This window comes from Dendrobates tinctorius, unplaced genomic scaffold (assembly GCF_039654945.1).
Source record: "Dendrobates tinctorius isolate UK_male_01 unplaced genomic scaffold, ASM3965494v1 ptg000165l, whole genome shotgun sequence".
NCBI classification, from domain to species: Eukaryota; Metazoa; Chordata; class Amphibia; order Anura; family Dendrobatidae; genus Dendrobates; species Dendrobates tinctorius.
Window position 1 is genome coordinate 9336887 of NW_027361832.1, and position 13626 is coordinate 9350512.

At 43.6% G+C, this 13626-nt stretch overlaps 1 protein-coding gene across 1 annotated transcript in view; it reads left to right on the plus strand.

Annotated features, from left to right (window-relative positions):
- Positions 1-13626, plus strand: part of STK3 (serine/threonine kinase 3) — a 294407-nt gene that overhangs the window by 188374 nt on the left and 92407 nt on the right. Inside the window, exon 9 of the mRNA XM_073550471.1 lies at positions 5593-5791. Within this exon, the coding sequence (XP_073406572.1) occupies positions 5593-5791 (199 nt within the window). The remainder of the gene's footprint in view (positions 1-5592; positions 5792-13626) is intronic.

Sequence of the window (13626 nt, forward strand, 5' to 3'; positions counted from 1 at the left end):
GCTCTGACTGAGGTAGCAGTTAGGATGAGTGGCCTACAGGAGGACTGCCAGGCGCAAGAGGACTCGGGTCCTGACAGTGCTACTGCTGCCATATCTTCATCCTCATCAGATGAGGAGTCTGACTTTGACAAGTACTTGGATGACATGGTGCAGGCAAAGCGTTGCTGCAAGGAAAAAGATTTCACTCCGTCTCCTATAGCAAGCAGATTGACCATATTTCAGCAAAATGTTTCACTTGCTCTCAAAGAAAAAGAAAAATTCAACCGTTCATCAAAACTGACTGTGCATGAGGCAATTCCTTTATACCCGGAAATTGTTGGAGATGTTCCCATGTGGTTACGGCTTTGCCTCCAACCCAAGTTAGTGTAGAGAGGTTGTTCTCTAGCCTTAAAATTATTAGGTCAGATTTGAGGTCATCTATGAAGGAGGATCTGATGGAGGCAATTCTATTTCTTAGAACAAATTAATACACTGCACAAATGTTATTTAGTATGTTTTTGTTGAAAATTGTTTTTTGCCACTTACATAGTGTTATATATATATATATATATATATATATATATATATATATATATACACACACTGTGTGTATATATATATATATATATATATATATATATATATATGTAATCGATATTACATAGTGTATTACATGTTTACAATTTATTACAGTTTTGTGTTCTAAAGTTGTATTCCAATAAATATATATTATGTTCTATCTAAATATCTTGATTATTGTATTATAAAAATGATTAAATGTCTGATGTTCACATTGTACTACAATACATTTTTCACTTAAGTATAAGCAATATATGTGGGAGTCGGAGTCGCAGGTTTGGCTTACCGACTCCACAGCCCTGGGTATAATAGCCAAAGCTTTTCCACTGAAATCACACCAAGGCAGTATGCAAAGCTCTGGGGTTTACTATCTTGCCCCAGTCAGATCTGCTCTTTAGCACAAGGCTACACACAAGTCAGCATCTAGAGACCTGCTCTTCATAACGGTTACACCTGGAGCTAATGCTCCAAGCTGGCAGACAGCCGTGAGCCATACATCACAGGCCCGTGAGCCCGATGTGGCTCTCCAGTGGCTTGTTGGGGGCCCTTTCCTTAGACTATAACACTTCTTGGATTTTTACAAGAGAACTAGTGGCAAAAAAACGACTTTCCATTCAATTGTTCTTATCCGCATTTTTTCCACGCTGCGGTCCTGATAATAAGCATGTTTAATCTTACTGCAGATTAATTTTTCTTTCCCTGTGTTTTTATTTTCCTGCATCATGTCAGTAGGGCATAAAATACACCAATACTCACATTAACAGAAACCAGTCTTAAATCCTAATCTGTTACTGAACAGGGCTTAGAATAGAAGGGTTGTCGTCTTGTTGAAGGGCCCCCTAGAAATTTGCTAATCACAGGGTGTACTACTTCTGCTGCAACTCCTAGCAATCAACTGCTGTGGTGGAACATGTCCATAAGCATTGAATTGTCCTCCAGCGCCACCACAGGGAATTTAAAGTATTACATGATGCTCAGAGGGATTGGCTGGACTTGCCTTTTATTGCTTAAAATATCCTAATAAGCCCTGAAACGGCCCTCTACTCTATTTCCAGCAATCCGATTACAGAACCCCGTTCTCAGGATCATTGGTGGTCTCATCGGTCTGGCCCTCACCAGTCACAGTTATCACCTGTCCTGTGGGGTCGGGGGTAACTGTTTAATAACCCTTTATAGCAGATATGTCACTATATTTCACAATACGGACTGGTAAGTTTCTAAAATGGCTCTCATTGAGCCTATGTGAGTATGTGTGTAGTCTGATCTTAACATGAGCAGTTTTAGTCCAGCTCCGGAGTCCACTTGTAGTCGGGCTTCACTCACAGTTGCAGCTTGTTCTTTGCAGTGTGAGATCGCTGCATTGAGGAGGGACACTGGGAAGCTTTCCGAAGTAAGTCCTTAGTACAACCAAGAGGATAAAGCAATTATTTATTTTTTTTACGTTTGTAGATAATAGTAAAACATATTCCGGCAGGGTAGCAAAAAAAAAAATCCTTACATTCAGCGACCCCAGTCATAGTCATGATACACCACATGAAACGCAGGGTTTTGGTATCTCACAAAGTTTTTCTACTGGCATATGTTTTACTATTAATAAATAAAAATAATTCTATTGCCTTATCCTCTTGGCCAGGCCAGGAGCGTGGTCTGTGCCTGGTCAACTGGATATATACTTTTTTTTTTTCTTTGTTGTTTTGCTACACGGAGTAGCTGTCAGTCAGCTGTTATAACGGTTTATGCAGCATTTATTTTCAAAGTAAATGCAACAATCTCATTAGGTCCAAGATAACTGTTTCATAGAGTTGAGCAAAAAGATTCTCGCTGTCAACCAGCGTGAACTTTGCTCCTTCATGACAATCGGAGCAGAGCAGTATTCACTGCTGGTGCTGGTATCTTTTGGCCCAGCATCCTGGGTGCCATGGCATTTACTAATGCACATACGTCATGGCTAGGGCTAATTTGATGTCATGTCACAAGGTCTAGTAAACGCCAGAGGCACAAAGATTACCGGGACGAGGCTGCTGGCCACATAAGAGATGACTGCCGTAGCCCAGCTGCCTCCTCGGAGGAGCAAACTGATCACTGGATCCTAGCAGTGCAGATGTTTTTGCTCAGCAGTTTTGTATTGTGAAATCTGGTGCCAAATCCATGTCTACCATGCAGATCCCTGTATAAGAGCGCGATTTATTGTGGCTGCTCTGGTTTTTGCTCCACTATGTGCATCATGTCGTCTCTCCCATTCTGACTTCGCACTGGTAGAAATGCTTGGGAAGATGGGAAATTAACCCGAGTAGGGGCAGGAACATACTGCAGAAGTAATTAGGATATCACACTCGGTGATCTAAGCCGGATAATTCGGACCACCTGACATATAAGAGCGGACTGCCAGATTGGCTGCATGGTGTATTGTGAGACGGAGCAGATAAGGGGGGCTCTGACAACCGTCACTCTGCAGGCTGTTGTTAATTCCTGGCTGTCCTTCCCTATAACCATTATGGGAATATATACGGCTGAGATGTGATGTGTGTTCTGTGCAACAAATAAGATTCCATGTTGTAATCCCACCCACGGCTTGTCACAGTGCGAGTGTCCGCTCCACTCGGTTGTGGCGCTGATTGTTAAGCCCCCGGTGCCATGCACGCAGAGCCCGTTCTGCTTCACTAATTACAGTTGAGTGTTACTGGATTCAATCATTTCCAGGGCCACTCGGAAATTAAGAATAATGTGCAAATTGAGGTAAACCAAACTACCCACACTGTGCCTGGAAAGCAAAAGGAGTCGTCAAGTACAAATATGATGATCAAAGTGCGGCGTTGTGAAAAATGGCTGACTAGTCTTCCTAGGATACACCAATGTTTGAGGGGAGTCAACACCTCTGCACCGCCATTAATCGGCTGCTTGAAGCTGCAGCAGAGCTAGCAGCAATGGGCCAGAGCTGGAATACCAGACATGGTTTTCTTTGAGATTGCTGGAAAAAGCTGGGCGTTATTCTCTGCCATCTCTGGAAAGCCCTATAGAGAATGTACGGAGAGGTGCTGTGTGTGCCTAACCACCAATTCACGTTTTTGAGATTGGTGGTGATCCTTGCACTGATCAGCAAGTTACTACTTATTGAAAAAAGGAGCAATCAGCTCACCTGTCCAGGTACGCAGCAAAATACTCCAGTAATGGCAATAGTCCAAACTATAGGCGGCGCTCGCATCTTCTTAAAATAATTGCTTTATTAAACATGTAGCATAAAACGCACAATAATGGTTGAATGTTTAAGCACAAAAGTTAAAAAGGCAGATGAGAAATATCCTTTCGCTCCCAGGCAACATGTTTCAGACCCCCATGGTCTTTTGTCAAAAAGTCTTGCATGCTTTTCTTTCCCTACAGTTTTTCTACCCTTCTAAGCTTAGGTCAGATTCCCAAAAGGTGTGTATTGGCGCATATGACCTTAAATAGCATCTCTGGATCTAAAACCTTAGCGGACTTTAAATTAAAGCTGGCAAAACCCGTGAAAAACTAATAAAGGATGGGACATGTTCAGTTTTAATGCTCGATCCTTTCTGTTGTCCCTGCAAAGCTTCATACTCCCCACTCCCTATTGAAGACACATGCACGCTCTGCTGATCCGAGCATGTGTGTATGGAGCAGATGGGAGAGATGGCTGATCAGCTTGGCAGCGTCATAATGTAATTGTCTGCCGTTATTGTGCTTTTCTGAAACCCTTCCAGATGTTTGTATAGGACCTTTACTTATGCACAGCAGCCTGTGTAAAGTGACAGAGATACAGTGTAAAGCATGGCGAAGCCTCAGATCATTTACTGAGTAGATCAGAGATGTAACCAGCAGGGCTGTGAAGTCGGTAAACCAAACCTCTGACTCCGACTCCTCAATTTCAATGACACCGGCGCCACCAAAATGGGCTCCGACTCCAAGTCCACAGCCCTGGTAACCAGTGTAGCAGTCACTAATCCCCGGTACAAGGAAAAACTGGAAAAAACAGCAGAATAGGGTCTTATCTGGGTAAAGGAAGGGTAACACTGCACAAATTGTGCTCACTGGGTAGGGTTGGTGGGCGCACAACCACTAATGAAGCTTAGGCTGCTGCAGACCCACGAGGACAGATCAAGAGAAGAAACTGGAAAAGAATGGGTTAACCTGTGCTGCGTTCTAGAATAAGATCATCTAAATCGAAAGTTGTGCAGTTTATTAGTCAACCCGTTTCGAAGTATACAACTTCATGACGATAAAAACCGTGGCTTGTCCTCCTGAAGAAGTTGTATACTTCGAAACACACTGACTATTAAATCAAACTTGTATGGATTTCGATTTTCTCATCAATGCGAACGGCAGCGGAGGTAGTCCCATAGTGATCCCAGCTAGTGGCAGGTAAGTGCCACCTTGTAGCCATCATGCGACTTACTATCATGTTGGAGAAGCCATGTCCTTTGTTTTCCCATACTTGTGCTCCATATGGGGCGTATGATTCATGCACTGGATTATCATCAGTTCGGCTTTGCATTCCAGGAACATTACTGCCACTGATTGGAAATGCTGTTGTATCCAATGCTGGAATCTGTTCCTTTCAACAATCCCCCAGCATCTGCTCCGCAGATCTCTCTGTTACTAAAAATGGCCCGCTTTTTTTTTTTTTTTTTGTCTTTTTTTTTCTGGGGATGAGAGACTAGTAAAATATGGCAACCTCCATAAATTGACCTCACACTTAATGTTTGCAGAATAAAGGTGCCTCCCGTTGCGCTCCCCAATCCCATTGTCTTTGCTCGGCTTTAATTATAAATTACGACCCAGAGAAGTAGTCAGACCAATAAAACGCGCGGCGAGAGTTCATTGTTTTCCAGCATGAAGCTTCTCGTATTTATAGAAAGGTCTGAGGTTTTGTGTGATGTGGTGCCGGCAAAATAAATTTGTATAAACTGAATCTATTTTTCGCAGGCGATGCATTTCAGAACGTTTCTGTGAAAGGCAATCTTGAGGATCGTACTGCTGGGTAACCCTTTATGTTCATCACCTTGCTATGTATTTCAGGAGGAAGATGAACTGGACTCTCATACAATGGTGAAGACCAGCTCCGAGAGTGCCGGGACCATGAGGGCGGCCAGCACGATGAGCGAAGGAGGCCAGACTATGATCGAGCATAATAGTACCATGCTGGAGTCCGATCTGGGCACTATGGTCATAAACAGTGATGAGGAAGAGGAGGAGGAAGAAGATGGCACTATGAAAAGTAGGTTGTCCTCAGGTTGTCCTTTATTTATGAATGATGAACATGGAACATGAAGTCTAATAGTAGCGAAGCACACATTATCCAGAGCCTGACACCTCCGTGTTCCCCATTATAGGACCATTCTGGAGAGTTTTTTTTCTTAGGCCTCCATGGTGAATAAATTAACAATGATTTTCTTCCATTTTGATCGTTGTAGAGACCAATTTACCCTTGACGGTTTCTGCCCATAAAGGAGCGCCTATCGGCTGTATACAATGGCCTGACACAACTGTATAGGGGCAGAAGAGTCATTAATTTGATCACTCTTTCCACTTGCATGTTATCTGCAGCAACTTTCCTGTATACACAAGGGGATGTGCTGCAGACCACCATGATTTTCATGCCTGCGTGAATCCAATCAGCCAGCATGCTAGTTTATTTCACGTTCCTCAGCTGGTTGATGGCATGTTCACACTGGTTTACGATCGGGAATGGTCATTTTTGTTACCTGTAAATGGGACTGAATACCATCTTGGGACACTCACCATTGACAAGTGGAATGGAATCACGGTTATCCGTTTCTTAAAAGGTTATACCCCTCATTATAGATGGATATTGTTGCATAGTCCTGCGTCTGTCCTTCCAAACTATCCTCTATATGTGCCCTGTATGTGCCTGTTGACAGAAGCACTGGATAAGGGTAAAGGCCCCGTCACACTAAGCGATCTCGCTAGCGAGATAGCTGTGTGTGACGGGGATCAGCGACCGACCCCCCTGCCGGTTATCGCTGATCGTGCTCGAGCGGCCTGGGCCGTTTTTCCATCGCTGGTCTCCCGCTGCCCAGCGCGCATCGCTGTGTGTGGCAGTGAGAGACCAGCGATCAGTGACGCTGGTTGCTAATGTAAACGTCGGGTATCCAGGAGTCGCGCGGCTCCTAGATACCCGATGTTTACCTTGGAAACCAGCGTGTACGCCAGTTTCCAAGGTAAACAGCTGGAATCCTGGAGCTGCAGCTCCTGGATACCCGACGTTTACATTAGAAACCAGCGTCCAACGTCGCTGGTCTCTGGGCAGCGGGAGACCAGCGATCGAAAAACGGCCCAGGCCGCTCGAGCACGATCAGCGATAACCGACAGGGGTGCCAGTCGCTGATCCCCGTCACACACAGCAATCTCGCTGGCGTGTCACAAAATCAGCGATCTCGCTAGCGAGATTGCTGTGTATGACGGGACCATTAGTGTGACGGGGCCTTAAGACATAGCGGTGTCCTGGCCTCACTAGGTCTAATCTCCAATCCTGCCCTTATCACTTTCGTGGACTGTCCCAGGATAAATGCCACTTGTGCCTCCGATCAGCCTCTTCCTGCTTTGGCCTGATTCATAATAATGTGTGAATTGTGCTCTACACTGCAGGATATAGTGGGGTGAATTAGGTATGTTTACCATGCCAACGTTCAATTTTACACTGCAGAAACCTTAACCACCCAAGTGCAAACAGATGCTGGTCCACAGCTGCATGCTCTGACTTGTAGCCATCCTCAATGGAAATGCGTCCGTGCTAAACTTATATTCACAAAAGTGAGAAATATAATCTATCATCATCAGTGGAAACTTTACTTGTATGTTCCTTACTATGTGCAGCTTTATCTTACCTTCTACTAGGACCTCATTGTATCAGAAGCCCAGTGGTTTGTATTCATTTATATTCATTACATATTTGTCCACAAGATGGCGGTAACGAGCAGATTGTCATTTGCAGCTCTGATCCATGTTTCCCCAAGCAGCGACTCTGCCTAAACATCATGTGGTTACTGTCACATACTGTTACCTGCGCTGAGCACCGAAAATCTGCCATGCAAAACAATTGAGCATTCCTTGCTTTTCTTCATTTGATATGGTCCTTTTTTTTTTTTATTATACCTGGTCATGTTTAATGACAAAATGGCTAGAGAAGGCATGTGTTATTTTTTTTTTTTTCTTTGTGTTGGTCAGTTAGGTCAGAAAGTGAGTATTTTTGCATGAATTAGATATAAGTTGGTGTAAGAGGAAAGCACATGTAGAGCTGTAGTTCACAGTTTTGTGTCTTTGCAGGATGTTTTTCTTTTTTTCTCCTCCAACTAATTAAAACTGATGACAAATTGGTAATGTTCTATGCATTTCTTTACAATGCCGAGATCAGGCAGCTCTTCTTGAATAGTGAAATGTGCAGTCTTGACATCTGCTCTGTTCATTGTCTATGGGACTGCCAAAAATAGCTGAGTGATGTACTCTGCGGTCTCCGGCAGTCTCATAAACAAGGAATATAGTGGATGTCAAGAATGCGCAGTATCCAGAGCCTCGATTTCCGGACTGCTGGGGGTCCCAGTGGTTATCCTATGGATAGGCAATAACTTATTATTTGGGGAATCTCTTTAAACTATATGGAGAGATAAGGTAGGAAGAAAAGGAGTAAAGAGCGAGCAACACAGCGAGATGCAGGACACCGACAAATTGACTGCAGATTCAAGCAACTGTTTTATCCATTTTCACTGCTGAATTCACAGCCACACAGCTCAGTACTGCTGTATAATGTCTTCTGTCTGCATGCTACAGAGATATTGAGCAGGAATTCTTCCCTTGTGAGCTGTGCATGGGAGACATCATAGCAGCTAGTCTCCACACACCAGCTGAGAGAGAACTGAAAATGAGAAAGTGTGATTTCTAGAATCCTGACGTTTTCTGAAACAACGGGTGCGCTTAACACCTTCAGGATGCAGTTGCTATGGGTCTTCAAGACAGTTATATTCTCTTTTTTATTTATTTTTTATCGTGGGGTTTCTTGATCTGTAGCTTTTTAAAGGTGTTGTCCATTACTGGACATCCCCTTTTAAAACGCCCCTTAAAAAAATAAAACAAAACATATACTCACCTGCTGGACTAACGTCGATCACGTGATGCCATTGTTATTTCTCAGTGCTCCAGCTTGAGACAAGTCATATATGTTTCTATTGGTGTCAGTGTTTACGCATTATTCTTTGTGGTCATTAGGGTTATGGTGAGAAAATTGATAATGTTTTTCTTTTGCTATTTTTGCGCAATATTTTTATTTATTTTTTTAATTATAAAATGAATAATCGTCTGTGTCACGTTCTGAAAGCCACTACCGTTATATATGCCATCCACAAAGCTTTGTCAGGGATTGTTTTGGCATAGAGATGAGTTGACGTTTTCATTGATAGCATTACAACTGGTTCTGATAGGCAACAATGGGGGTGAATGATGTCCTGGGCCCTAATAAGTGCAAGAGGAGTCCTATAAGGCGGAGGAGGCAGGTTATAGAAGTGACAGCCATGGAGAAAAGGACTGGACTCAAGCCCAGGGCAGAGAAAATCAAATTACTCCTCTCTAATCAACAACAACTGGGTCTACAGGGGTTCGATGGTCTGCATGGGGACCTCACACCCTCTGATGCATTGATTGACATCTGTCAAACAGATTTAGATTCCTCTAGTCAGTCATATGCTTACTATAGAGAGAGAACTCCTCTGTGTGCCTCTTACTAATCCTGCCACATCTTACTCCATTGTACTTCAGTTCAAGACCGGCATATCCCCTGTCCCCAGCGAGTGCGGAGGTATAATTATAAAGAAATTGTCACAATCAACAAAAAATAAGATGTCCTTTAAAGTCTTAAAATAGGAATGTGTTAATTACTTAAGAAATATATCCTAAATCCTTCATTGAAGTGATTTTTCCAACTTATCACAATGTGTACACTGTGCATGTTTATAAGCAACATTGCTGCATGAACAACTCTGCTACATGCACGCGTACCCTCTGCCGGATGATGAGGGCGCGACTGTCGGATGAGGGTGCGGCCCTGACTGATGACCGCACATATCTTGGCTGCACACTATGTACACACTACCACATTTTGAACCAATCAGGTATTGCTGTCCAGGCCCTGGTGGTTCTGTCTCCTGCCCTGCGTAGGATAAAGAACTGTACCGCTACATAGTTCTCCGGGAAGTGCGCCGTGTCCGCATTCTCCTCGATCTCAGGAAGCTGCCTCCAGTCTATAAGGGTGCTTTCACATTGCGTTCTGTGTCGCGGCATACGTCTGGGGTACGAACACATGCACCGATGAGGTGATAGACTGTAATGGTGACAGCAGAGTGAACGAGCACTCTGCCGTGCATCGTTTTCGGGAGTGTACTCCTACAGGAGGTGGGCACACTCAGATGTGGTAGACTGCATAAGAGTATCTGCCTTCTGTAGGCGTACACTCTCTAAAAAAGAGTCAATGTGAGCTCTGCCGTCACCATTACAGTCTGTCACCGTTGGCGCATGCGTACATACCCCATTTTGTGGGGGATTTCGGACATATCTCCGATGGTGACAAAGAACGCAATGAAAGCACCCTAAGAGACACACTTTTTAGCAAGATTTTTTTCTCTTCGCTAAAAAGCCCTTCTAAGGCCTCAAAGAGTTTTTAGTGATTTTTATTTTGCACTGCATATTTTCAAAAAAATACAAGTAACCAGTTTTACATGGGTGCAGATATGGTGCAGAAAATTTGAAAAGCTCGTTGTGGGAACGTAGCCGAAAAGTACGAAAAATACTGTTCTGGAATTCCTTCCTTTAATGCAGATTAATGTCTGTTTTTACACCTTTTAACCAGCTTCTAGATTCACAAGATTCAGCAATATTTCATAGTAAAAACGCACGGTTATGTACTGCATTTTGACAGGTTGAAAAAACATGTCCATCAATTTAAACTTTTCTGAAATTATACTGTATATTCTCTCCCACTGTATTATCTATAACCCTTTTTAAAATGCTGCTATAGTGTCTGTCATTACTACCTCCTGTGGTCGGCATTCCACCGTCTGACTGCTCTAACTGTAAGGAACCCTTTCCTATTTAGCTGCCAGAATCCCCATGAAAAATCACAAAGGTTCCATCAATATTCCCAAGTTCATTTTCGTGCAAAACAACAATTCCTCATTTATTAGCAATTAGAAATGAAATGTTAATTTCTGTATTGATAATTTGTAGATAATTACATTGAATGACTTGCTTTCCCTCTGTTCGGCTGTCCGGGTTAGTAATATCAGCCAATAATTACGCACAGGTCTCTGAGTTCTCCTGCACTCAAGGACGAATTGTGTTGTGCTGCGTCTAGCCAACATTACTTTTTTTTTCCATAACCGGCCAGAAATCCCCTTCTTCTTCCATGTCTCCCGGTGGCTTTTGTTTCCAAAAACTGCCTCCTTCGAGACGCACGACACTGGGACGCTGTGGTGGATGTGTGCTTGTTAGTGTCATTCTCATATTAGGTCTGTGCATATTATCCATAGAGTTGGCTTAGTATCACCTCCTAATGTTTCAGTGAACTGAGACCCCAAGAATAAAAGTGCATGTATTGAATAGCATGGTCACTTTAGTCATTTTATTTCTTAAAGGAACATTAAACCTTGAAAATATGGAAACAGAAATACAAGGAATTCCTCAATTTATTACAATCATTTTTTTGTTTTGCAGTGGGTATAAAGATGTGGGAATAACTAGATTTTACACACAGTAAAAAAACCCAAAAGTATGAAATGGTACATAAATTGGTATGCATGCAGCGTATAAGTGCCTGTTCCCATTGGCCACAGAATAGAAAAAAAACAAAGACAGAAACAATGATTAAATACCCTGCAGTAAATAGCATAGTGCATGAAACGGTACTTAATTAACATGTTTTCATTATGGGGCAATTAGTAGGGAGGATTGTGAAAGTGGGCATAGTATAACGAGGGGTAGTCGGGTGGAGGAATTTTTAAAGGGGCACTATGTGGGAAGACATTGTGGAGAGGAGTTGTGTTGGAGATATGAGGGAAATACACTGCTCAAAAAAATAAAGGGAACACTTAGCAGAATAGAACTCCAAGTAAATCAAATTGTGAAATCAAACTGTTGACTTAGGAAGCAACACTGACAATCAATTTCACATGCTGTTGTGCAAATGGAATAGACAACAGATGAAAATTATTGGCAATTATCAAGACACCCTCAATAAAGGAGTGGTTCTGCAGGTGGGAACCACAGACCACATCTCAGTACCAATGCTTTCTGGCTGATGTTTTGGTCACTTTTGAATGTTGGTTGTGCTTTCACACTCGTGGTAGCATGGGACGGACTCTACAACCCACACAAGTGGCTCAGGTAGTGCAGCTCATCCAGGATGGCACATCAATGCGAGCTGTGGCAAGAAGGTTTGCTGTGTCTGTCAGCGTAGTGTCCAGAGGCTGGAGGCGCTACCAGGAGACAGGCCAGTACACCAGGAGACGTGGAAGGGGCCGTAGCAGGGCAACAACCCAGCAGCAGGACTGCTACCTCCATCTTTGTGCAAGGAGGAACAGGAGGAGCACTGCCAGAGCCCTGCAAAATGACCTCCAGCATGCCACAAATGCACATGTGTCTGCACAAACCGACTCCATGAGGATGGACTGAGTGCCCGACGTCCACAGATGAGGGTTGTGCTCACAGCCCAACGCCGTGCAGGACGCTTTGCATTTGCCACAGAACACCAGGATTGGCAAATTCGTCACTGGCTCCCTGTGCTCTTCACAGATGAAAGCAGGTTCACACTGAGCACATGTGACAGATGTGACAGAGTCTGGAGAAGCAGTGGAGAGTGATCTGCTGCCTGCAACATTTTTCAGCATGACCGGTTTGGCAGTGGGTCAGTAATGGTGTGGGGTGGCATTTCTTTGGAGGGCCGCACAGCCCTCCTTGTGCTCGCCAGAGGTAGCCTGACAACCATTAGATACCGAGATGAGATCCTCAGACCCCTTGTGGTGAGACCATATGCTGGTGCTGTTGGCCCTGGGTTCCTCCTAATGCAAGACAATCCCAGACCTCATGTGGCTGGAGTGTGTCTTGAGTTCCTGCAAGATGAAGGCATTGAAGCTATGGACTGGCCCTCCCGTTCCCCAGACCTGAATCCGATTGAGCACATCTGGGACATCATGTCCATCCACCAACGTCACGTTGTACCACAGACTGTCCAGGAGTTGGCGGATGCTTTAGTCCAGCTCTGGGAGTAGATCCCTCAGGAGACCATCCGCCGCCTCATCAGGAGCATGCCCAGGTAGTGTAGGGAGGTCATACAGGTATGTGGAGGCCACACACACTACTGAGCATCTTTTCCTTGTCATGAGGCATTACCAGTGAAGTTGGATCAGCCTGTAATTTGATTTTCCACTTTGATTTTGAGTATCAATCCAAATCCAGACCTCCATGGGATATTCTTTCTTGATTTACATTGATAATTATGTTTTATTGTTATGAACACATTCCACTATGCAATGAATAAAAATTTGCAACTGGAATATTTCATTCAGAGATATCTAGGATGTAGTATTTGTGTTCTCTTGATTTTTTTGAGCAGTGTATACAGAGGGGCAGTTTTGGGGGAGTATTTTTAAGGGCACAGTGTCGGGTGCTGCATTCATGTACTGCTGGAATTTCTGGCTCTGCATTCACGTTCTGACTTTCTGTTGCTGCATTCATGTACTGATGGAATTTCTGGCTCTGCATTCTCGTTCTGACTGTTTCTGTTGCTGCATTCATGTACTGATGGAATTTCTGGCTGTGCATTCACGTTCTGACTGTTTCTGTTGCTGCATTCATGTACTGATGGTGATTGTTCTGCTGCATTCATATATTGACGGTGGTTTTGGCGCTGCATTCGTGTTTACTGTCTGTATTTCTGGTTCTGCATTCATGTACTGATTGAGATTCTTTCTCTGCGTTCATGTACTGATGGTAGTTCTGGTGCTGCATTAATGTAATGATGGTGGTTCTCATGCTGTATTTGTGTACTGT